At 36.9% G+C, this 26,535-nt stretch overlaps 1 protein-coding gene across 1 annotated transcript; it reads right to left on the bottom strand.

The window, feature by feature from the left end:
- Positions 1–184: 184 nt before the first annotated feature.
- On the bottom strand, positions 185–26,321 carry LOC139123347 (AP-1 complex-associated regulatory protein-like). The gene is given in 8 exon segments (XM_070689499.1): positions 185–3,153; positions 4,350–4,490; positions 5,773–5,846; positions 7,128–7,291; positions 21,717–21,836; positions 25,033–25,058; positions 25,061–25,116; positions 26,278–26,321. Coding segments are annotated over 8 exon segments (990 nt in total). The 3' UTR covers positions 185–2,788.
- Between the last annotated feature and the right edge of the window lie 214 nt (positions 26,322–26,535).

Here is a 26,535-nt window from a genome sequence, read left to right as displayed (position 1 = left end):
ACTGTTTCCGCTATCAGCAGTCATGCATCATCCAAAATCTCAGAGTGGACTCTAGAGGGCGTAATACCACCAGCAACTACAGATGACTGCCTGCTTTATTATACAACATTGGGGTCTTTGATCACGGATTTCTTTAGGAATAATCCACTATTTTAATGATAAAACCATGCAAAGAACAATCATGGAATCATAGTTCAGTATTTATTACTAAATGCTAAATTCCTGTATTCCTTAGAGATACATGTAGAAGTATACAATGTTCCTTATCTGAAAATAATTTTGAAATGTGTAGATAAGATTAGAATTCCACTATTTACATAGAAACACATCAAATTTTGACTTCTAGGGCATGAGATAGTATTGTAGAGGGGCAAGAATTTCAAGATGGTTGTGCAGGGGGTAAATGCTCACTCCTTGTAAAAATTTTAAAGGCAGTTTTTTTTCCTCCCCCTCCAAAAACAAGCAAATCAATCAATGATGGATGAAAAAGTAAAAACGTTAGCAGGATCTTTCCAAACCTGATATCTTCATAAAACAGAAATGCTGCTGCACCTCATGAAAAAAAACCTCAAAGTTACTGCGATGACAGAGAACAAAAGCAGCAACTCCATTCACACAGATGGTGGAAACCTTCACCTTCACCATCATAACTTTTGAGAATACCAGGATGTTTCATTCCTAAACTTGCCAAACAAAGATTTTGAAAACATCTAGGTGAATCAGATTTCATTGGCAAAAAGGTAAGATGCTCTAACTCCCTAAATATGAAGGTTTTCATATAACTCATGCAAATTTACCAGATGTGGTACTGTCTTTCCCCTGTATGTTTCTAGGGTTAGTTCTCGATAAAAATCACAAAATGCCCCCATTTTAATTACAAAGAAGGCAAGAAAACAAAAATGCAAAAATGCTAACTAGAACTAAATTATTCACAAAACTGAATTTCAAAGGACACCATCTGTGCATTGATTGGTCATATGTACCAATACCTGGTTTTTGTATTATTTTCAGAATTGCACATATTTCCTGACAATTTCTATCAATTTTTCTGTAAGCCCTGTATATGTAATGTATATTCATCTCAAAAACATTCAAGCTCACTACTTTTAACACTGACAGTGAAATGATAAATAATACACAGGCAAACTTTCAGTCAAAATCTTGAAATCACACTAAAGCCACACAGGGTCTCAATAAATGTTGCTTCTAACATGCTTAAAGGGCTAGTAACTCTCTAACTTTTGAAGATTTTTTCACTTCTTTTGGTTTTAATGTAAACCATAATTTCTCTTTTTACTCCCCAAAGCATGAAGAGATACCTAGTATTCAGCTTGTAAACTCAGCCTGTATATGTGTAAGTTGTGTTGTCATTGTTTACAAGTGAATTTAGGTCTGGATTAGAATAGAATTCAAATGTCAACAACAGTGCATTTCACACATAAAGACGTTATTTTAACATGCTAAATAGTGGGTGTTTCAACATTCTTTTGGGAGTAGAATAAGAACTTGCAATAGACATACAAAATAGAAATAATGCAAAAATCATCAAAAGTTAACATTACTGACCCTTAAAAAAAGGAAATCATAAAATATGAAGGAAAAATAAAACAAGTGTCCGTCTGTTGTTGGTGACATCCAGAATTTGAAAGAACAAACTTAACTTGTACCTGTCAACATTTGGCAGATTACAACTATTAAACCCTTTGACAGAAGTATCTAGTTTTTGACCAGGGACATTTATGCACAATTATATAAATATGCTTATATTTGTGTAAGTTCATTACAAAAATCAATTTCCCAAATTTAAGCTTTTGAAACGCTTTATGCTTGTCCCCATTTCACTAATAAAAATTCATAAAGAGTTTGGTCCAATACATGCAGTTAAAAAAAATTTCAATTAAATTCAAATTTTGGGAAAAAATTTAAAAGTAATAGGTAACCCCTGATACAAATAACCAGGTTTTCAATTTTCATCATGCACACAATGGACTTTTTTCTTCAATCCTCTTTCTACCAGGCTCCATAGACAAACCATAGAAATAAATACCACTTGGGAGAAACAAGATTAAATTATAAAACCAAGGAAAAACTGCTGGCTGTCATAGAAATAATGCTGCTTCCTATTGGCAACAACTAAGAACTGATCTTGCTACATTAATATCTCTTGTTGTACCTTATGCCATATTCATATCCTATGAAAAATTTGGTACTACACATTGGCAACATAAAAGGACTGATTTTTGCTACATTCACATCTCATGTACCATTTGTTGCATATATGCCCATACCATACATATACGTTTTGGTTAGCCCAAGCACCCCCTTTTCTTGTAAAACAGAATGACCTTTAAAAAGGAAAATATACTCGAAGTTCCAGAGCAAGGGGCCTGCAGTTCTGATATAACAGATACAATATATCGTGTATGTATAATGTTCTAACAAACAACATGTAAATTCTTGGAGATCAAAATAATTTATATCTGATAAAAAATTGTGTGAGCATTGTTCAATATTCTCTTTTATATTTTAAACTGAATATCTGAATGAATTCATGTGATGAAATCCACCACCACTTTTTTCCTGATGTAAATAGAACCAATTCCCTGTGAAAAGAACAAGATTTGACCAAAGTGCATTGGTCTATGGGGTTTTACCTGAACAGTAGATTCTGCAAGCACAGAGACTTTCTGTTATCATGACTGTTGACCTTTGACCCACAAGCAGGTCAAATTTACATGTTAAAGGTTGACTGTCATGATCTTTCTAAGTAAAATGAGAATTGTTCTCATTATCTGTCTGCCTCAGATTCGGCGAGGAGTTCCGTTGATCCCACTTTGGGAGCTGCATCAAAATCATCATCAAAAGTCAAATCTTTGTCCACGGTCTCAATCTGAACCTCCGTAACGATCTTGTTGGGATTCCCAGAATGCACTGTATTCTTCCCAGCAGTCACTGGTGCTCTCACCGGAGTGCCAGTGCCATTGGCAACGGCATCTGCTGGATCACCTGCACCTGTATAGTCCTGATCCCATTCCCAATCAATATCGGAATCAAGTCCCGCGTTTGTCTCTCCACGTTTCCCGGATGTAACCATGATTTCAGCTTCAGTGAGCTCTCTGTCATAATACTCCAGTGGATTGTTGACATCCATGCCTACATACAGATTAGAAACAAGCTGTTATGGTCAAGATAGCGTAAAAATACATATTTGAGTTAATAAAACTGACAGGGTACAATGTTGCTTTGTTATTACATGAAAAGTTTGACATTGCAGAATTTTTTTAAACGGTTTTCATATAGTTGTGATATTTCCCTCTTTCAGCAGATTCATTCTTTTGAATAAATTTCACGCTTGTTGTTGTCAGCTTGCAAAGTCAATATTTAAAATCTGATAACATAGTTGTGAGTTACAAATTCTTCAAGCTGAGACCTTTTTTCACTTTTCAGACACTTTTTCTTCCAATTCAGGAGTACCTGAACCAATGACATAGGTGCCTTATTGTTGCATAGATATGTTGTTTCTCTTAGAAGACAAAAACAGATGACAATGCATTTCACATTAGCATTGATGAGTGTCACATCGCAATGGAATGATGTTAAAACAACTCCAAAGCTATATGAATTGAAGAAGATGACATGTATGCATTCTGAAAATGAACCTTACATCAGGTAAATAAGGTATATACAAGAAACAATGATAGATTGGAACATTGCATGACTTTCCCTTTCACGGACCATTGCATGGCTGTGGTCCCTGTTAATGTATGCTCATTATTCTTATGCATGGATGAATGGATCTCAGTGTGCCCTCTGAGCCAGTGGAGGTGCCAATGACTAAGAAGCACCAGCACTTGACAATTATACAATTTACATGCATTGGCCAACTCAAAGAAAGGTCAAGAAATTCCTAAATTGGCCACAAGTAATAGAGTTCAGAGGGCACGCTGATTGACAAAAATAAGTTACAGTGTGTCAATCATTGTAATGTGTGCATTTGCATGCGATTTCTGTTAAAATGACTCTAGCACCATGATAGCAGTACAAACCTAGCATTGCAATATTTTAGTATGACCCCATTGATGACATAGTAGTGCTCACACCTGTTGCACTGGTAAAGAATGAGATGACATACATGTATGTCATCAGCGATAGCAGAATGTGTTTCTTGACACATGCCTAGGATGGAAGCTATGTGAATCCCAAGCCACCACATGAGGCTGTCTAACAGTGGACATTACGGGTGACATTATGGACATGTTCACGTTGCCACGAAATGATTGATTGACGAGGTCAAAGGTCGCTATGGCATGATCAACACATCGGGTCACAGACACACCCGGTCATTTTACCTTGCTCATGTTCCCATTCCAAATCAACGGTTGACAATGGACTTGTACGTCCGCTTATTTCACTAAAAGCACTGGTTGTCCCAACACTAACAGATTTATAGTAATTATTGGTGTGGCTACCACCGTTGCTGTATGAGTTAGCTGTGCATGCAAAAAATAAGGTGTTAAAATAATACAGACACAGAGAAAGGAAAGAAGAGATACACAACTTCCAGGAAATTGGATGCTAGACAGGTGTTATAATATACAGAAAATACAGGCTGTAACAGAGAAAGAAAATTGCAACATGGTTCCGACAAGTTGTTACTTTTCAACTTTTTTGTTATACATTGTAGCATTTTAAAGTTGTCATTCAATTTTACCAAATATTTTGAATTAACTGTCAATCCTTTGAGAGATAAACATTGATGATGGGCTTACAGTAGAAATCAACATGTTTGATATTTTGCTTGTTAAGAAGTCTTCCAGAGATAACTTATTGAGAATCTTTCTTAAACGGTATATCACGGATAATCTAAATCCCACCAACAAGACTGAACTTTTCAGGTCTGTAACTCTTGCCATGTTGCCTAGCTACATTCCAAATGCTTATAATGGGAGAAAGGAAACTATGTACCATAATAAATACTTTTCAAAATATGTACTCAACCTACTCACATTTATATTGTTATTTTTTGTTCAGTTTTTTCCACAATAAGATGTATTTGTGTCTTATACAAAATGGGCAGGATGTGGCATGTTTAAGGCAGATAACTGTATTTGATCTGTTTCTATTTGTAAACTGTAAGTCTACATAGGATATGTTAATAAATAAACTACTACTGTTAAACTGTGTTTTCACATTACATGCAGATAGACAGTATGTGCTGCGTGTATACATCAAATATCATGCATTCCATTATCGTGCTTGCTATGGTGCACATCACAGACAGCCACAAAAGTAATGGAAATCAGGAAATAAGTTACATATACAGTTCAAATAAAGAAAAGTTGTAAATCACATGCATGAGAATATGTGAAGTATTTTGGTGTTCATGTGAGCGCTAGTACAGTGTTGTGATATGTTGTACAATTACATACAAATAAGACCTAGTAATACACAAAACTTTTGGCAGCCACTATAATCTAACATGATGGTTTTTAGGCAAATTTATCATTTCAATTAAATTTTTTCTGTTTTTTTAAAGGACACAAATCACATCAAATCAACTACAGACAAGGAAACTCCGGAACTTATTGATTAGCAGAATAGCAGACTCAATGATATTTTATTGTTCACAGCAAAATTCAAGAAAATGCACTATCGTAGAAACTTGCAAACCTACTCTGAATGAACTATCTTATCTGATGTGTACACTATCACTTTACTAGACACTCTCAGCCGCCAAGACCAAATTGCTTGCCCCTGGCTGACCATACTTACTGTTTGCTTGTGAATTAAGAGACCGGGCCTTGACAGATTCTAGAAACGTTTCAAAGTCATCTTCACCACCAGCCCTGAAAGGAAAAATGTCAGAATTATATTTTGCCGTGAGCTATTCAGTCAAATACCTCTCAAGGTAGGATGCACCTCAGGGACAGATATTTTGACTCAAATTTCTATAATTCTTTTCTGATCTACCACTTGTGGGGGTTCATTTTCAAATTCTGGGTGTATGCAAAATTTTTGCTCTCTTAGTTTTTGGAAAAATGAAAATTTTATTTTTCCCTATAAAGTTAACACGGGGATGGTGGCCATTTTGAATTTAAAATATTGGTGTATGTCAGGTAATTGTTTTCCTAGTACGAGACTTTGCACGATGACCCCTGAGTTTTATTCTTGATTTGGTAAGAGCGTGGTAGAAAGTTTAATTGAGGAAACTTTGAGAAAAAGTTCATGGATTTCACTTTTGAGGCACGTGCTACCTTAATTGTATTTTGGATGATAAACATAAGAACTGCAAAGAATTATGAATGAAATATTTGCAGACAGAGCGTTACATTACTTCATGAATTTAAAGTCCTAACTTTTAAAGACTCATGTGAAGACATTCAAAGCTGGCAATGTCAAGTATGTTTACACTCTAGAAATGCCTGCAAATGCAGTCAAGGAAACATTCTCTTTGCAATTTTTACATTTCCATATTTATGTCTCACACACCTATCAAAGAGCTATCACAGAGCTATCTCATTTTATGAAGATACAACACAACATTCCTGTCATTTCTGAGCCTCTAAAATTATTGTGGACAGATGGCCATTTATTGAAATTCTCAAAAATAAAGATTTCACATAAATAGATTGTAGACATTGTGCTGGCAAGTGAGATTCTTGTTGAAACTCTTTCCCATAGACTGGTAGGAAATACAGATGGAAATGGATGTATTTATTGCTGCTGATATAAATATATATTTGAATCATCTGACTGCTTTTCATTCAAGAGGATTGGTAGACATCCAAAATTTAATTTTTGGACTAAAATAATTGTAATCTGCTAGTTTTTCACAACCTCAAAGAAAAGCATCAAACAGGAAAAGAAGATGACAGTTCCATTATGAAGATGTGTACTGGTAGATGGAAAAACATGTTATTTTCACACAGTGAAAAATTCATTAATAAATGAATATTCACCGTCTATAATGATTCATTTCATCAGATTTGCATACTTAAGTGAAACTTATTAAAACACATTGCATAATTGAATATATGTTGAATATATGAATATATATGAATACCATATATATATTGCATATATTATGTCACACTTGAAGAATTAGATGGCTCAGTCTCACAACTTACACATCCCATTCACTTTCATTTCCACCTATCCATGAATTAGCATGTCCATTGGCTCTTTTCCTCTCTTCTTCCAGTCTTTTCTGACGAGCAACCCTGGCAGATTCTTTTTTGGCTGCGATGTACGCCTCTTCCTCTATTTTCAGGTCTTCTTCTTGTTGGATCAGCTGAAAATATATTGTATAGTATTTTGTTAATTAATATTCCCTTTATAAGGCCAGGAAGAATAATTAAATTGCTCTTCAGAATAGACACAGTGCACATTGGAATTTGAAGAGAGGGAAATTAATTATAAGGAACAACATTTTAAGACTCAATTGTGTGTAGTGTCAACTTGAAATATCCATAGTTGATGGAAGCTTCTAAATGTTAAATATAGTTGCCTACATTATAATTAAGGTAATATGCACCTCGAAAGTGAAAGACAAACTTTTGCTCTAACTTTCCTCAAGGAATCTTTCAATTATTCTCTTTCAAATCAAGAATAAAAATACGGGGTCACCGTGCAAATTTTGGTACTAGAGAAACAAATAACCCAAGATTTACCGATATTAGAAATTCAAAGTGGCCGCCATCCCTGTGTTAACTGTATGGCGAAAATTACATATTTTCGAATTTCAAAAAACTAAGCCGGTGAAAAGTTTTCTTTCACCAAGAGCTTTAAAAGGAACCCCCACACGTGGTATATCAGAAGAGAACTGTAAAAGTTTGAAATGTTTAAAGTTTAAAAGTTTAAAATGTCTGTCCTCGAGGTGCGTTCTACCTTTCCTGCCGAGCGCCCTTGTCCGTTATCCTCCCAAGTCAGTAGAAAACCGCCCCATAATATGTGCCTGCAACAGATTGGCTCTCCTGCATGTTATCCTGCCAGGCATTTTGGCAGAAATCGCCCATTTTCAGGGTAGTTTTAGCCGTACTTATACGTGTTAGACTTCGATAATTTCTACATGCCCGTAGACAGGGGAAGGAGCTCAAGGGTTGCTGCAGAAAAAAATTGAGGTCACCGGCTTTGTTTGCCCCTGGGAGTGCGTCATTTTATTGCCGTTTCATGTTTATTTTTTCGGAAATAAACTCCTTCAGTATTACGCACGTCCGCTAGGCACAAACATCACCTCACTCGTCTGTTAGTCAGAGACCCTGAGGGTCGTGCTAGGGTTGCAGAAGCACCGTCAAACCTGTCCTGTTTCCCCAGGGTAGGGTCAATTGAATACGTACCTTAAACGACTTGGCAGTGTAGCACAAAAACTACGTTTTTGCCGTTGTATTAACGACATGGCTGAGCCATTGAAGCACAGCTCAACGTAGTTTAGCCAGCTCAGTTGGGAGTTGGCTTACGAGTGTTACCGTTCATTACTGACTTAATCGAGTGGTCCTCAGTCAGGTTCGGGTTTGTACCGACATGGCTTGGGCTGCAGCTAACCAGTGATAACCAGTCACTACACCCAAGTCTTCAGTTCACTTTTGCGATGCACGGGTGCAACGCAATTCCATTGTTCTAGCCATCGACGTGTCCACATGCCTGGCAGCCATATTGTACTGCTAGCTGGTTTGCATAACAAAAGCAGTCCCTGCTAACTGCAGGCGGTATCCCCGTAGCATATTGACCTTATGTAACCTTTTGAATTCTCTGTACGCAAACAGCGTACGTAGTTACCAATGCGTCGGCAAGAGGATACGTTTGCCTGCAAACCAGAGCCAATACTTCGGACGATGGAATAAATAAAAAATCCAAAGCTACGTCCATTGAATGGCACGGCCAAGGCGGTGAAGGACGTTGCCTGGCTTGAACTTGCAGAGCTGAAGCCCAGCTTAGTACGTCGGAGACCAGTTTGTAATGGTATTTCCCAGTCGTTCATATCCGTTTCATCGGAGGAACAAGTCGAGCCGTCCCGTCAAAAATACGTTCTCATTTTCAGTCACGCACAACTGAATAAGTGACTTTCGTCTCGCACCATCGGCATATCTGCCAAGTCGTTTGCAAGAGGTAGCCTTCTAGATTAGCATTGCCGAGTTGGTCAAGTTCGGCAGCAATCTCTATAGTGCCAGGCAGCCAAGTACGTCCAACTCCGCCAGAAAACGTCACCATGCTATCCTGCCAAGTCCGCTAAAAAGCGGTAAAAAAAAACCAGCCCCCCTCCGGGTGTGGGGGACTGGCGGACAGGTTTCTGCACCTTTCCCTGTCTATCGACTCCCTGCGAACCCATTTCGAGGGGAAAAGGCGTTCCTTGTCAGACAAGTCATCGTTGATGACACAGTCCCCACTTGTTAATCAGTATTTTGATTACAGGTCCTCAAAGAGGATAGAGTCCTCTTCATTAGGTCTGTGATAAAAATACTTTTGAATGAATTCGTTTGATACATGTCTGAGTTATGGTTCAGGACATGAAAAAATCGTAACAAAATGGTCGCACAGTGGCCATATTGGATCGCATCACAAAACAAATTGATGTGCATAGCTATGACATTGGTCGATGTCCTTGTACCAACTTTGAATAAAATTGGTCAAAACATGCGGATATGCCTGAGAAATGGCTCTGTACATGAAAAAATCGTAATAAAATGGCCGCCTGGCGGCCATATTGGATCGTATCACAAAACAGATTGACGTGCATATCTATGACATTGGTCAATGTCCTTGTACCAACTTTGAATAAAATCGGTTGAGATATGCCTGAGTTATGGCTCTGTACATGAAAAAATCGTAATAAAATGGCTGCACAGCGGCCATTTTGGATCGTATCACAAAACAAATTGCCGTGCACAGCTATGACATTTGTCAATAAGCTTGTACCAACTTTGAATAAAATCTGTTGAAACGTGCCTGAGTTATGGCTCTGTACATGAAAAAATCGTAATAAAATGGCCGCCTGGCGGCCATATTGGATCGTATCACAAAACAAATTGACATGCATATCTATGACATTGGTCAATGTCCTTGTACCAACTCTGAATAAAATCGGTCAAAACATGCCCGAGTAATGGCTCTGTACATGAAAAAATCGTAATAAAATGGCCGCCTGGCGGCCATATTGGATCGTATCACAAAACAAATTGACATGCATATCTATGACATTGGTCAATGTCCTTGTACCAACTCTGAATAAAATCGGTCAAAACATGCCTGAGTAATGGCTCTGTACATGAAAAAATCGTAATAAAATGGCCGCCTGGCGGCAATATTGGATCGTATCACAAAACAAATTGATGTGCATATCTATGACATTGGTCAATGTCCTTGTACCAACTCTGAATAAAATCGGTCGAAACATGCCTGAGTAATGGCTCTGTACATGAAAAAATCGTAATAAAATGGCCGCCTGGCGGCCATATTGGATCGTATCACAAAACAAATTGAAGTGCATCTGTATGACATTGGTCAATGTCCTTGTACCAACTCTGAATAAAATCGGTCGAAACATGCCTGAGTAATGGCTCTGTACATGAAAAAATCGTAATAAAATGGCCGCCTGGCGGCCATATTGGATCGTATCACAAAACAAATTGACGTGCATCTGTATGCCATATGAAGTAATCCTTGTATCAAGTTTGAATGAAATCGCTCCAGGCATCTAAGAGATATCTGCGTGAACGGAAGGACGGACGGACGCATGCACGGACGGACGCACGCACGGACATGACCAAACCTATAAGTCCCCCCGGACGGTGTCCGTGGGGACTAAAAACCTCTCCTCGGAAGACCCCTAAACGCACAGGGGATAGCAAAACGTAGTGCCGTCGACTTGGCAGGAAAGGGGGTACCCAAAAAGGACCCGATTTCCACCGGGTTGGGAGAATAACGGTCACCAGTGCTTAGATTCTGGCTACACCGAATTTCAAGCGATTTTCACCGACTTGGCAGGAAAAGGGTTAAGTCACAGAATATCAGTCATCTAAAACAGTATCACAATTACTACTACATATAATTAACTCAAGTGATTCAATACAATCTGATATTAGATATTATGATATACCAATGTAGCTAAATGAAAATATTTTTAATTCATAAAGGAAACATTTCTTCTTTTATTGTTTCTTGTATGAATTTTAGTCTGGTTCCCTGACCCTTTTCCCCGATAGAGGGCGTGGGGAAATATAGGGTCAGGTACCGGGTAGCCATCTTGAACAGAATTTTGTTCAAGATGGCGGAGGTTAGTTACCTGACAGTCACCTGCTACAACAATATGGCTGCTACCATGAAAACGCCGGTCAAAATTCGACTGGATCAGAATTATGTTCGAACACTGGTATCCGAACCAAAAACATTGGCACACGAGACGGGAAACATAAACTGAAAGGATTAATCCAGAAGTACGGGGAAATAGAGGTGATTGAAGGCTGGCTGTTATATCGCAGCAGTACTTGTTGCGTATATCTGGTATATCGAACGCGCTAGGGTCATTGAGGTCATCGCCGACTGTGGCGTGACCAAATGACCCGAGCACGTTCGATACACGACACAAGTACTGCTGCGATATCACAGCTAATTGAAAGTAAACTTTGTTGGAACTGTGAACGACGATTGATTTCGATGGATAGAATGGTGTCCGATTTTTGTGAAAAATGTCAGGCATCATGATGTCGACGTTCTAAAAGTATTAAGAGGTGTGCTAACAGTGGCTAAATCATGGAGGTAGAAAGACTTTCTTTCTACCTCCACGGCTTTGTGGTACAAACAAGAAGTTGGTGTCAAGTGAGCCTGAAAGTGCGAAACCCAAGAAAGATGAGAAAAAGTTACAAGTGTTACTTTCATCCAATCACAGCTTGTTTTATTTTAACCCAATAGCGTCCATGTTTACATTAGCCGGTACCTGACCCTATATTTCCCCACGCCCTCTACCGGGGAAATGGGTCAGGGAACCAGACTAGTATGAATTTTTTATAGTCTATCACCTTGTTTCAGAGCTACATGTGGTACTAATAAAATATATATGCTACAAAGCGCAATGTAAAGTGATTTTTTTCATAGAAATAACTCTGGGATTATAATTCATACACGAGCTCTGGATTGCTCTCTTTATCGTCATGATGACTGACTACATATTACGAATGAACAATCCCTTTTTTAATTTTATTTCATAATAAAAGGAAATATTTTGTTCTTTTCTCTACTCCAATAAACAACAAAAGTAATACAGAACCTTATTAGACATCTCAAGTTTACATATAGAATGTCTGAGTAAAATATATGAACATTTGAAAACTACCATGAAAAATCATCATTAGATTACATATAAATACCGTCAATGACGCTGTACCTTCTCTAATGTGTGGCCAGGTCAGGTAATTGGTTGTTGGCATGGAGTTGTTGGTAAATAGTTGACAATGTAGGGGCATGAGGTGGGATATGGACCCAAAGAACCCAAAAGATGATTAAATACATCAATCAAAAACATTCTAAGCTACAGTATAAACTGCCTAAAGATAGTTCAATGTGGAAAAAAAGTTAAATAATTCAGAAATAAGAATTAACAGTCCAAAATAGTAATGACGCACTACTGACCTGAGTGCACGTGAAATACACAACCTGGCATCTGTAACCAAGTGATCATTTTAAGTCACTTTTAACTGTTTTTAATGGATTTTCCAAAGAGTCATGTGGAAATGATGAAAAACGCTTATCTGGTCTTGTGTTTGTATAACCTCATGGCTGATAATTGTCATAGTATTGAAAATAATTGAAAGTGAAGAAATTACTGTTTTTAATAGGCATATTTTCCTTGAAATACATGACCACGTAAAGAATATATGCTAAAAGTGTTTAAGAGTAAATTTCTTTTCAAAAAATAATTTGATCTGTGACCAAAGGATTTTTATTCTTTGAGTTTACAAATTCAAACATTGCAATTTGTTCAATCATCTTGTGCAGTGCAAAATTTATAAAATGACTGAAAAACAAAAAAAATTGGCAGAATTACAGTCTTTGTGATGTAAAATTATGGGTTGACATTACGATAATTGTTAGTCTGTTTGAAGTACTACTATACTATAATTTATAAAACAAGTCATTGACAATGACATAGTCCCCACTTGTAATAGGAGTATTAGTCTTGATGGGGCAGGGAAATGTGGTCATTAAGAAGTATCACTGGAGTGTGGCGTTCAGATCTATGGACACAGAGGTCTACATCATTGTTCCCAATTTGAAACAAGAGGCATGTCTAAGTTATGGTTCTAAATCAGGAAAAAAGATCAGACCTCCAGCTGTATTGGCAAGCCAAGAAATACATATGCGCATAATAAATGAGGTACAAGATGTGACATCTTAAGGTGTATTATCCTATCAAAATTGAAGCATAAAGAACTTGTGGTTACTGAGTTATACATATATAAGTGTAATCAAGGTCAAAGGTCATCAAGGTCATGTGACATTTCGAAAAAAAAATTGTATTGCTAGTTAATCCCTATATACAAAAATCCAGACCTCTAGCTCTATTGCCTTGCCCAGAATTATATATGCGCATAATTAATGAGGTAAACCATGTGTTGTCATAAGTCTCCCATCCTACTAAATATAAAGGACATAGCACTTGTGGTTACTTATTTATTGACATAAACATGTATTTTAGGTAAAAGGTTATCGAGGTCACATGAAATTTTGTCAAACAATTTCTATCCTATAGTTATCCCTATATACCAAAAATCAGACATCTAGCTCTATTGGCTCGCTCAAAGTTAGATATGTGCATAATTAATGAGGTACAATATGTGGCGTCATAAGGTGTCCCATCATACCACATATGAAGGCTGTAGCACTTGTAGTTACTGAGTTATGGACAAATATGTATATTTGAGGTCAAAGGTCATTGAGGTCACGTGACATTTTCTCAAAAAATTGTATCGCTAAGTTATCCCTATATACCAAAAATCAGACCTCTAGCTCTATTGGCTCGCTCAAAATTAGATATGCACATAATTAATGAGGTACAATATGTGGCATCATAAGGTGTTCCATCATACCAAATATGAAGAGTGTAGCACTTGTGGTTACTGAGTTATGGACAAATATGTATATTTGAGGTCAAAGGTCATTGAGGTCATGTGACATTTTGTCAAAAAAATTGTATTGCACAGTTATCCCTATATACCAAAAATCAGACCTCTAGCTCTATTGGCTCGCTCAAAATTAGATATGCACATAATTAATGAGGTACAATATGTGGCGTCATAAGGTGTCCCATCATACTATATATGAAAGGTTTAGCACTTGTGGTTACTGAGTTATGGACAAATATATATATTTGAGGTCAAAGGTCACCAAGGTCACGTGACATTTTGTCAAAGTGTCTGAGATATCTGCGTGAACGGATGGACTCACGGACAGACATGACCCAATCTATAAGCCCCCTGAACTTTATCTGTGGGGACTAAAAACTGTGTCACTGCATCCTTTTTGCAATATGAATACGATGAGAAACTTATTTTTCTTGGCCTTATCGTATACCGGTACATGGGAGTCTATGGAGAACAGCCTTATACATGGGAGTCTATGGAGGCATAAACTAAAAAGTCCTCTAACGCGGCCAAATTTGAAACAAATCGAAGTGCATCAGTATGAGGTAGGGTACTATCCTTGTACCAAGTTTGAACGAAATCGCTCCAGGCGTCTCTGAGATATCTGCGTGAACGGACGGATGGACGGACGGACACACGCACGGACATGACCAAACCTGTAAGTTCCCCCCGGACGGTGTCAGTGGGGACTAAAAAGAATTGGCACAGGAATATCTCAGATATCTGCATTCATCAGCCCCTGTGCATGGACACAGCATTAATATTAATTTCATCCTGGGGACCCTGTGGATCATACCTGGGGACCCTGTGGATGGATATCAAAGACAGGAAAGAAAATGGCCGTCACACAGCCATTTATAATCGAATCATTACAAAAATCGGCGTGCATATATATGTGATAGAGATTAATATAGGTATCAACTTTCAATGCAATCCCACCCGGCATCGCTGAGAAATTTACGTGAACGCCCGCACAGTCGTAAAATATAGGAAACAAAATGGCCGCCACGTAGCCATTTTAGACCAGATCAAAACAAAAATCAATGTGCATATGTGTAACATATAGAGTAATCTATGTACCAAGTTTGAATGGAATCGCTCCTAACATCACTGAGAAATTTGCGTGAACATACGCACTGACATCAAATACAGGAAACAAAATGGCTGCCAGACGGCCATATTGAATCAGATCGTAGAACAAATCGATGTGCATATGTTATGGCATGCAGTGTGCGAAATTAACGTCGGTCCGACGGTCCGAGACCGACAGATTTCTCGTCGGGTCGAAAGTTTTTAGCAACATGTCGGTCCTTATGACCGACTGAAATTTGGAATAAATAATGAAAATTTCTCCGTCAAGACCTGTAACAGATGCAGATGATGACTGACTCTGAATCATGTGATTCAGACTTGAATGCCATGCAGCTATCAATGTTTTCCACTGTGGGAGTGCGGGGCAACAGGGGATATTGATCACACTTCGTGTCCTGGTAGTGGAGAATTCAATTTCTATGGTACGCCAGACCGGGGGGGGGGGGGGGGGTTGACAATGTCGCGACATTGTAATTTTTGTCTCGCGACTTTTTACATTTACGAATAGTCTAATCCCTCATAGCACAGTGCAGCTGATTACATTCAGATCAGTGTCAATTATGGCCATGCATGCAGATTCTAGCAATGGAATAAATTGATTTTGGTGCAAGAATGCGATACAATATTATAATAATACTTGTCCAATGAGTGTAACCCTGGTATAGTAATGTTAGCATTAACTGATCGTGGTTTTCAGCAGAATCGAGTGTCTGTCAAACGTTTCAGAGTCATTTTAATAACTTTACGCTTTCAAAGGGCGATGAGACCCAGCAATTGCTCAGACAAAACTTTTCGATCAGAAAATATGCATTCATTTCCGCGAGTGGCGACGTGTGCCGTTCATTGTTGTCTGCAATTTCTATAATCGAGAAAAAAGTTACGATACTTGTCCTTTTAATTAAAAGTATAACGTCATCCGTTTCTTCGTGAATGCAACAGAGGCCATATTTAAGCATATTTATTTTTTGAAAAATTTTGAAAGTAATCCATACGTCATATCAAAATACATACGAGGTACTTTCTCCCTTATGTTTTACATAACAATAGAAAAGAACAATGTTTGCATAAAAAATTATTCATACACTCCCCTTACTCATGACTGTTTTCAGGGTACTAAGCTATTTACTCACGCCTCTACCACTCGCGTTGGCTAATTTCAGAAGTGATTTTCAGCTCTCCAACCATTTTCAATTCAAAATATCACATGCCCAGGTGTAGTGTACAATTATACACAGCAATTTAGAGAACACCATCCCAATAGAAAGTCATGAGAGACAAACTTTCTCGCTTTCATCAGCCACATGTAGCCAGTGCATGAGCCTGTATTCGCCGGCCTCTGGGTGTTTGACATAATTTTATAGTCCGAGAGTGGGGAGATTTGACATGGCTAGAAAAAAATTTCAAATTCTCCTAGGCCTGTTAGTCCCATAGTACCCCCCCTACGTGGTGGAAAACATTGAGAAATGACAGTGAGGTAGATGAGGGCTGTGATCTTTTTCAGATTCCAAATCATGTAGCTGAATGATTCATTCACTTATACTATTCTGCAATCTATGTGAACAATAGTCATTTTCAGAGAATACTTACTGACTCTTTTGATAAAAGGATATGAAAAATTAATATTACAACATTCAAAAGCATAATATTGGTGGAGAAGTTGACTTTAATTGTCGTTAACAACTTCATGTATTGAGGACCGGCAGTTTTCTGTAAGGACCTGAAGCTTTGGCTTGGTGCAGGCCCTTATGACCTGAAGCTATTTTCTCTTAATTTCGCACACTGATGGCATGGGTGATAATCCTCGTACTAAGTTTGAATGAAATCGCTCCAGGCGTCTCTGAGATATCTGCGTGAACGGACGGACGCACGCACGCACGCACGCACACACGGACGCACGGACGCACGCACGGACATGACCAAACCTATAAGTCCCCCCGGACGGTGTCCGTGGGGACTAAAAAGTTAACGGTAACATATATTGTCAGCAATGTAGTGTTAATTTTGACTTTACATCAAAATATGCCTTTGCTGGATACCAAATATATAGGGCGAAATATTAAAATCAGCCATGTTCAGCAAAATCCACACAACAGCATTGATCCTTTTCTAATTTGATTTCATTTGATTTGCTTATGTTATCCTTGTATGACATTCAGTACAATATGGAACTTGAACACAACACAGTGAATAAGTATGCTGTAAATGAAATGGTGTGGCTGCATCCACATGCAGCAATAGGAGTGCCTTTGTCTCTCACCCCTCATTTCCAACCTGTCCCATCCCTGAAAAAATAGTTTTGTCTTATATTTATGATGTTAATAATTTCTGTATTTGTTAAAATGTGCGCATCTCAAAACTTTTGATAATAAACATTTTCATTGTTTTTTATAGCTGACCAGTCAGTTAACCTGTTTATTTTGAATATTTGCGCATTTTTTCTCAGTATTTGACATTTTCAGAATACCTTCTTATTCAGTTTGTCATTTTCTAAAAGTTTAAATGCTCCATTGTGTGGTCAAGCTTTCCAAGCATCAAATGTGGTACTTCATATAGGAAGGTCTGCCTCTAGAGGGCGGGCATCATGAACAGTGTTTGTTGGTTAATTCCTCCTCCACATAAACTTCTGATTGTACTGTAAACATTGAACATGGCCGACGTTCGATTTTCCTGTCTAAAATTTTCACTCATTTTCGTTCATATCACTCTGAAACTCCAGGAAACGATTGGGAAGAAAGGGTTATCTTGAAATATTGAGGTACTCGCCGATATTTTGCAAAATTTAATGAGAAAAAATGCAAGGAAAATGCCAACAGGCTTACACAATGACGTTTTCAGACTCAGAGGCATATGATCATCTCTAGCTCTGCAGATTATGCAACAGGCCCATATCACGTGAGGCCATGAGGGGATATCCACGCAACTCAGTACCAAACACTAGTGCTCACAGAGTGAGCAAACACAAAGTGAGTACCCTACCCCTAACTTCAGCTCAGTAGTCTGTAATAGATTGTAGTCAACTAAGAAACCTTGGAGAAAGGCTTAACACTGTGGCTATGCCGCTAAGTCCCTTTTGATTTTTGTCACAGCTCAAAATCGTTCTCCCACACCTCAACCTGAGCCATGAACACCCCCACCAGTTTATGATATGACCCATCACAATGGCATGACGTCAATGGATCTTGACAGACGGAAGTCTTGACAGACGGAAGTAGTTGACAGCAGCATACTGGTTTTCAACTCTAATACCTTCTCTGTCTATAAATAGACATGAGAAGGTAAAAAATAATATTCATTTCCATATACTTTGCATGATTGAATATTATTAAATATCAAGTTTTCAGCATTAGGGTGAGATTATGGGCAAATCTTCATGGCTCTATTGGTGTTAATCATTAATGATTGTATATGTGTTACAGTATAAGAGTTCCATGTGCCAGACACCAGTCTGGACATCCAAACATATTTGATGTACTGAACACACGGCTGTTATGATAATTTGTACCAACTGACACACAAATCCTACTTCATTCATTTTCCCAAGTATTGGATATAGCTATAAAGCACATCTTCGTATCTTTCATGTGTAAGCAATCTATTAAAATATTTTTTGAAATAAAACAGCGAGACTGAGAAATCTTGACATCATTGCAAAAGGGTTTTTCTCCACTAAGACTTGAGGTGAAGCATAAAAGAATGAGAAATGCTCTGATTCAAAAACATCTGGGTATTCACAAATAACTTCAAAGGAGGCATGAATCACACAGTGGCAAAACCGGAAGTCCCATTTCATACTGGCACTGAATAATCTTAGGGCATGATGATTAGCAAACTACAATACTTGTAACATGTCACTAAAAATTAGGTCACAATCTTTGTTAACCTAAGTATAAGCTGACCCTAGACATGACCTCGTTGAGTGAGACATCCTGTTTCCTGAATGAAATTTTGATGGTTTTTTCTGGCAAGAAAATCATCACTTGCAGCCATAAGTACTTCCGGTATATTTTAAAAAATCAAAACACTTCATTGATACTATGCAGTTAAAGTATCACTTACAAAACACTAAGTAATTTATATTTGTGAGTTTTTTATAACAAATATATTGTCATAAACTAAGATTTCACTATTCAAAATGCATTCTAATATTTTGGTGTTAACTGGTGATAGGTTAAAACAATTTGTGAGGAATCTGCAGAGTGTATTTTGATATTGACAGCTGTGTTCTTTCGTCAATACCAGGTGACAAAATTTGCATATTTATATCAGAAATTGACAAAAACTTTGGTTCAAAAAATGGTTCAGATTTATTTGGCACCAACAAGAGTTTCTTGTTTTAATATTGGCAATGTTACAGCAATATTAGCCTACGGCCTATGGCAGCATGGTTACTCATCTACCATTATACAAACTAGTTGGAGTTTAAGAGTTGGAACAAATCATTATCTTGTCTACGTGTCGTATTTACACACAGGATCAATGCATTTCTGTTATCATTCATGTCATTAACTTAAGTAGAACAAGGTCAGTTTTGGCCAACATACTATCAAAAACCATTCACACTATTGCATGAACATTAGTTCACCCACATTTTTGCCTTTTTTTTTACAAAAAGTAGAAATGACAAATGGCAACATTGGCCATACAACATTAAAGGACAGAAAGCTGACATTTTTAGACAAAAATTATGAAAGCATAATGCACAAATAGGTACTAATAGTAATACCGCTTGAAATGCAGGTACAGTATAACAGTGGTGAATCTATTCTTAAATTCAGGAATGTGTTTCAGATTGAACTGATATAAAAGGTGTCAATGGAAATGAATTGATTCAAATAATACAGGTATGATATAATATTAACTCTTTGAGTGCCAACGTCAGTTTTTGTCACCTTTAAATATATTATGCAGACAATTTTTTTCACATCAAGACAATTTTTTTTCAGATATTTCACAACATTTTGATCAAAATTGTAGCCAATGAAAAGCTATGCCCGTTTGCTCCAAATTTTCATAATGATTAAAATTCGTAAAATTGGTAAAAATGTTGCACTAAAATTTTGGAACAAGAAATTACAGCACTCAAGGGGTTAAATTGACTGATGATAATTTAATTTTTTTTTACTGCAAAGACTTCATGAGATATGGTAGTTGGATGGGTTACACCCAAAATTACCCATATATTATGGTAGGAAAGGTAAAGAAATTTGATTGGCTAAAAAGTGAATCGCTAAGGGTGAAAATTTGATTGGTCAATGAAATGTTGAAAGTGAAAAAATCTGAATTTACACCATTAAAAAAGTTGGTGATTTTTTCATATCTGCATTTCCTTCAATGGCGTAATCTGTGTACAAACAATGTACAGCTGTGTATTTAGTCCTGGTCAAATCTGCAGGGGAACCAGTTTAGTCATTCCCTTAACTGCAGATGTCTGGAGAAACATTAGTAAGCATGGTGGGTGACAGAAAATGTGAAACCTGTGTAATAATGAAGCAAAGCCTGTTTCACATTTGTCATCATTTCAACTGAAAGTAATTTTATTAAGTGTTTACCCCACAATCTCAATGATTATTGTACAAAAGTCAAACAACACATGTGGAAATAATTCGAGTTGCATTGGTGGTGAGCAATATTAAGCAAATGTAACACCCACTGAGAAAAGGTAAAATGCAAGAATATCACACTTCTGATATACGGTATGATGGTAAAGATAATACAGTGATTCTACCACTTCAGTTCTCAACTCAAGCCTTCATCCTTTACTTTTTTAAATTTCATCGGACATAAAATTTCATCGGACAGAAATATCTGTGCAAAATAGTTTCATTTTGAAGTTTTAGAGTATTAAACAATCGTTCTATCCGAAGAGAAGGCCGTTTACTTCTCAGAGTGAGTAAAACTAATGGTCTGAGATAACCACCTTTTTTCCTCAATGTTTTGCCATTTCCTTGGTCCTATACTGGCAAACTGAATACTTAAAGTCACAAAGAATTTATGCACATCTAGTAAACCAGAAAAGAAGACCCATAGGATTTTTATCTTTAGTTCAAATCCAAAGAACCATCAACAGGAAATGAATTTGCTAAATTCAGTCGCACTCTATTTATGCGTAATCACACTGTTCTTAACATGATGAATTTTCAGTCATCCATGTTAAAATCTAAATTCGTGACACAGCATATGTAAACACTACAACTGTTTTCACAAGAAAATCCCACACCACAGTATTGTTTAGCTACGCCACTATACTGCATTTTGAAAACATTTTTTAATATAACTGTTCATGATGAGAAGAAACATTCAAAATACAAATTCTTAACTATGAGAAGCAATGAACTGAAAGCACTTGGATAACTGACAGGTAATGTTTATTTTTGTGTGAGTGTCTTTTTTTTGTGTGCTTAAAAAGAGCATTGTGGAAAAATGAATGTGCAGAAAAGCTGGAAAAAGACATGAAAGGGTTAGTATGAAGATATGGATTGAAATGGCGCTTACCTCAGCATCTATTTCATCATCTAGTTTTCTTTGATCTTCTACTAGACTCTCATAGTTTCTGCTAATTAAGTATTGCCTCTCAGTGTCTGTGATAAATGGTGGGTTTGTAGTTCTACTCTCCTGAAATGATTCATCCAAAATGAACCACTTTTAGTATTTTCCATCAAAAGAAGATGTATTCTCCGCTACCTTTCTAACCAAATTTAAAAAATACATGTATAAAAAGTTATATAGATATTCAATTCCTAATCATCTTGAAGGCCATGGTATTTAATACTACCGGTATGTGATTTTTTAAACATCTGAAAATTGCATGATGGGAATTTATCATGTTTATTAATTTGCATATTTTTTTCTAGATTTGCCTCTTGATGTTGGTAAAATGATAAAGAAGGTGACTGATTTCACTGAAGGTGTAGCATCTCTCATACTCAGGACTAATATTCATTCTGTGGTATTGAACACTGCTTTTGAAACAGGTCTAAGATTTTTGCTTGTTTTAAATTATCTCTCTAAGTCAGTGTTTCATATTTTCAGCTTGAGCTTCTGAGCAGTGACCTTGCACCAGCAATGCCCTGTTGTTGGCAGATTTGTCCTGAATCAAAGCACCCATAGGCAATGAAGATGAATATGGTGAAGTGACTATTTCCCCATTTCAGGTGATATGAAATTGCAAAGCGGTGATTTTTTATTAATATGAGGTATGATCATGGTATGCCCTGCAATGCAAAAATGATATGATTAATTCATTTGATTGATTCTATGGATAAAACCTACCTGTACAATCTGTTCCAAACTGACCTTAACAATAAGATATATATATTCACAGATTTTGGATAATCTGTTTGACTAATCTACTTCCAAGGCCTGTGTATTTTAACTTTCACTCCCTGTTCCACTATATTAAGCATTAAATCTCCTACTCAAGTCCTAGCTCCATATATTAATTTTTAAACATCACCATTCCTTGTATTTTTAGTCAATTACTCCCTCATATCATGTCTTTTAATGCATTCACCCATAAATTCTACTTTTCAAATTCTTACAAAAACCTTGCCATGTTTTTCTGAAAACAGCTTCGCTGAAGCTTACGGTGACACTGATAGCGAACCTAGCTAACATGCATATAAATCTTAACAGATTTCTTTCCAATCTTCTTCACTTTCTTAAACATCTACTGATGATGATGCAAATCTTCCAATAAAAGTTTATTCTTTCTTATCATCATGAAAAGGGCAGCTTTATCAGATTTATATCTCAACAATTGACAAACTGGACACACCTTGTGAAGGAGGATGAGGGAATAAAATCCTGTTAAGGGTCAATGTCAACAAGGACTCCTATGATGTGAGAACCAGGGAGTGAAGACTGCTGCCTTACGGTAAAACGCGTCTCCGGGCAGATATTCACTCTCAAACTTTTACAATATTCTTTTGGCCTATCACTTGTGGAGGCTCATTTGAAGTTTACGGAGTAAATAAGGTTTTTAATTTTACTGGCTTAATTTTGTGAAAACCATGAATTTTATTTTCCTAATAGTAATAGAGATAATATAGAGATGGCGGCCATTTTGGATTTCAAATATTGGTAAATGTTGGGTGATTTGTTTCTCCTTGTACCAAAATTTGCATGGTGATCTCCGATTTTTATTTTTGATTTTGAAAGAGAATGGTGGAAAGGTTGCTTAAAGAAAGTTTGAGCAAAAGTTTGAGTCTTTCATTTTAAAGGCACTTACTAACTTAACATTTTATTTGTGTATGAACCGTTTTTCTCATCCACTTTTCACCGTTAATGAAATATTTCAAGCATCCACTATCAATGAAATGATTGCCATTTTCCATGCTTTGAAATGGATACTCAACTTCCCCTGTCGCCATGTTATTATTTAAACAATTTTCATACCACCATTTAATTCAGGATCAAAATGTGGAAACAGGAAATTCTAGGCTTTGTCTGGGTTTTTTTGTTCAAAATTTTGAGTTTCTATGGAGAAATATCATTGCATGATATATTGAACACCATTGCAATGTTACCAATTGCAAGTTGTCACAACCTAATCCTACACAATGAATTTTACTCTATCTTTACTGAGACCTCCCCTTGTGTAAAGATTAAAATGTAGCATGACACACCATGTTAGATCAACATTAGGCAACACTGCTATTTTATCCCAGCTGTCTCACTGTAAAATCTGGTACAATTTATTTTTCGAATATGTATGGAAAGTGTGTTTTAGAAACGGTGTAACAGTTTATCAAACCTTGTACATTTGTAAGTGGTTGTGCAAGCCTCAGTTTAGGAACATACGTTCTTGATTTCAGAACCCCAGTAACATTTCTTTTTGTTTGCTAATATGATGGACTTGATAATACCAAGGGCATCCCTGTTTTGGAAACTACACCAAGATTACCAGGGTAACATCCTTGACAAAACAGTGGGCTATCACATGCAAATACATCAGTTGTTCTGGTTGCTACCAGATTTCCCCAAACCACTGACACATTTTTTTTTTAATGGTTTGCATGTTTTTTAGTATTTATTTCCAACAAATAGCTGTAAATATTACACCATTTCACTAAATGATAAGCCCATAGATTTGAAACAGAAAACTTATATGTCCTAACGTATTTTTAAAAATATTAACAAAAATGTTTGAAGGACTTTTCTCATTGGCAGAAAAATTGATGTTTGTACAAAATTATGTGTTCACAGTTTACAAGTATTTGTGTATTTGCAATCCTAGGATACGGTACACCCTGCAAATGCTCACTGGAAACAGTAAAAACTGTAACTGGATAAATTTCCTCCAACCTTAGCTGCATAAGTTGCTTTTTCAGGTATACTTTGTATCAAGTGGAAAATTCTAAAGTGTATACATAGGCAAAAATTTGATATTATGCATCCTAATGGTAACTCAGACTGTTTTTCATCTTGATTTTGTTATGTTTATTTTAGATAACCCCTCCTTCCCCCCCACCCCCAACTTTCCATAATGAATGAACAGAACAAGGCTGAATATATACTTAATATGTAAATCAAAACAAACTACCTTGGTGTATGTAAGTTGCAAAACAGTAAATAACATAAATTTACTTCATTTACACAACAAATTTTCATTACCGCTTCAAGCAGAAGAGCTTGTAAAGGCTTGTAAGGGTGGCATTGAAGTCAGCTGGACAGACCATGGATATATAAATTTTCTTGCACAACTTTAGTAATATTACTGATTAATATTCAAGGAATACATCAGGTAGGAATAAGGCGACATTTCAGATTTACATTTGAAATTTAAAAAGTAAATAATCTATATACTTACTCCATCGTCTACCAAGTTTTCAAATCTATGGTCAGAGAATCATTTTCATGCTCTTCTCTGAAATAAGTGTTTGGTGCAGTACCCCTGTAAGCCAACAAAGGTCAAAGATATCTTTTTTTAAGGCACATGAAGATATCATACCAACCTTGCTATCAATGTTACCAGCACATAGCATATTACTACACTGATATTGTAATATGGTTATGAAAATATTATAACTTGAACTGCCTGACCAGAATTATCATGACCGTGGCGGTATGACACCATTTTTGAAAGTGAGACTAAAAACTTTGCCTTTGTCACTCTTTGAACCTGTTTATTAGCATATTAATTTCCCAGACACAACACCTTGGTGAACAAAGAAGTTTTTTGTTTTATATTACTAATGTCATGACTGACAGTTATAAGCACAGTGGAAATGAAGTTGGAACGACGGTTCAAAGAGGCTCACAGCTCCCTGAATTAACAATATTGTCATTAAGTTAGTTTCACTGAAGTACATAGATTGTAGTGGGTCATTCAATCACTCGAGTTTCGATCATTTCACTTGTGATTTCCCTGAAGATGGTACAAATAAAATGCACTTCACAAGCTGTATATCACTACCTATTGTGAAATTAATTTCTTCAACTTTAGTTCCTCCCCACCATCAGCTTCATCCTGTGTTTGTTTAGTTTTGTAAATTTTGCTTTACCCTTTACCGCACTCCGAGTGTGTTGTTGGGCAATCATCAGTGAGTGAGTGTGAAAGTCAAGTGACGTGTTGTCATACCACCAAAACAGCTTGAACAGATCTTGCTAAGGTCGTTGTATCATGGGCGGTGGAGATTCTTTCATGTAAATTTTATTGTCAACCAAATCGATTTGGGAGACGAGTCGGATGGTCGGAAGTAAACTGAAAAGTTTGCACGAATTCATTGTAGGTAATGACATACATAGCGTAATACATGATTACAGTATTTGCAAGGCGGCGATAGGATCATAAAATAAATATTTGAAATTCATTTCATGACCTGGTACGGAACCTATGAGGGAGCCCAAAACAGATTCAGTGTGAAGCCTAACTGTAAATACTTCCTGGCAAATAAGCTCAGTAGTTCGCTTTAGCCTAGAGCCAATACTACACAGGGCCATATCAGCAGTGGGAAACAAACGCAGTGATCGGTGGTCTCGTCTGAACCTCAGCCTCACTGCAGATTACGCTCAGGGCGATTGCTTTCCCCAAATTAAAATAAAAATTACATACCCTTCTTTCCATGTGTTGAAACATGAACCGCATAGATTCCCCATTGCTGCAAAATTGTGATATATTCATTAAAACCGGCCGTAAAGCAGCGTTTTGTACAACATCATCACCATTTTATCGTATCAGGTGCGCAATCACTTGTGCGCAAGAGGGCGTCATCGTAAGTCAGAGGCTAAAGGTTGAGAAGGTCGGCCCACAAAAATATAATTTATGTTACGCACTCCAAGTTTCGGTGAGTTTTTAGTTGGTGAAATTTAT

Source organism: Ptychodera flava, chromosome 22, assembly GCF_041260155.1.
Source record: "Ptychodera flava strain L36383 chromosome 22, AS_Pfla_20210202, whole genome shotgun sequence".
NCBI classification, from domain to species: domain Eukaryota; kingdom Metazoa; phylum Hemichordata; class Enteropneusta; family Ptychoderidae; genus Ptychodera; species Ptychodera flava.
This window is presented reverse-complemented; position numbering and strand designations above follow the sequence as displayed.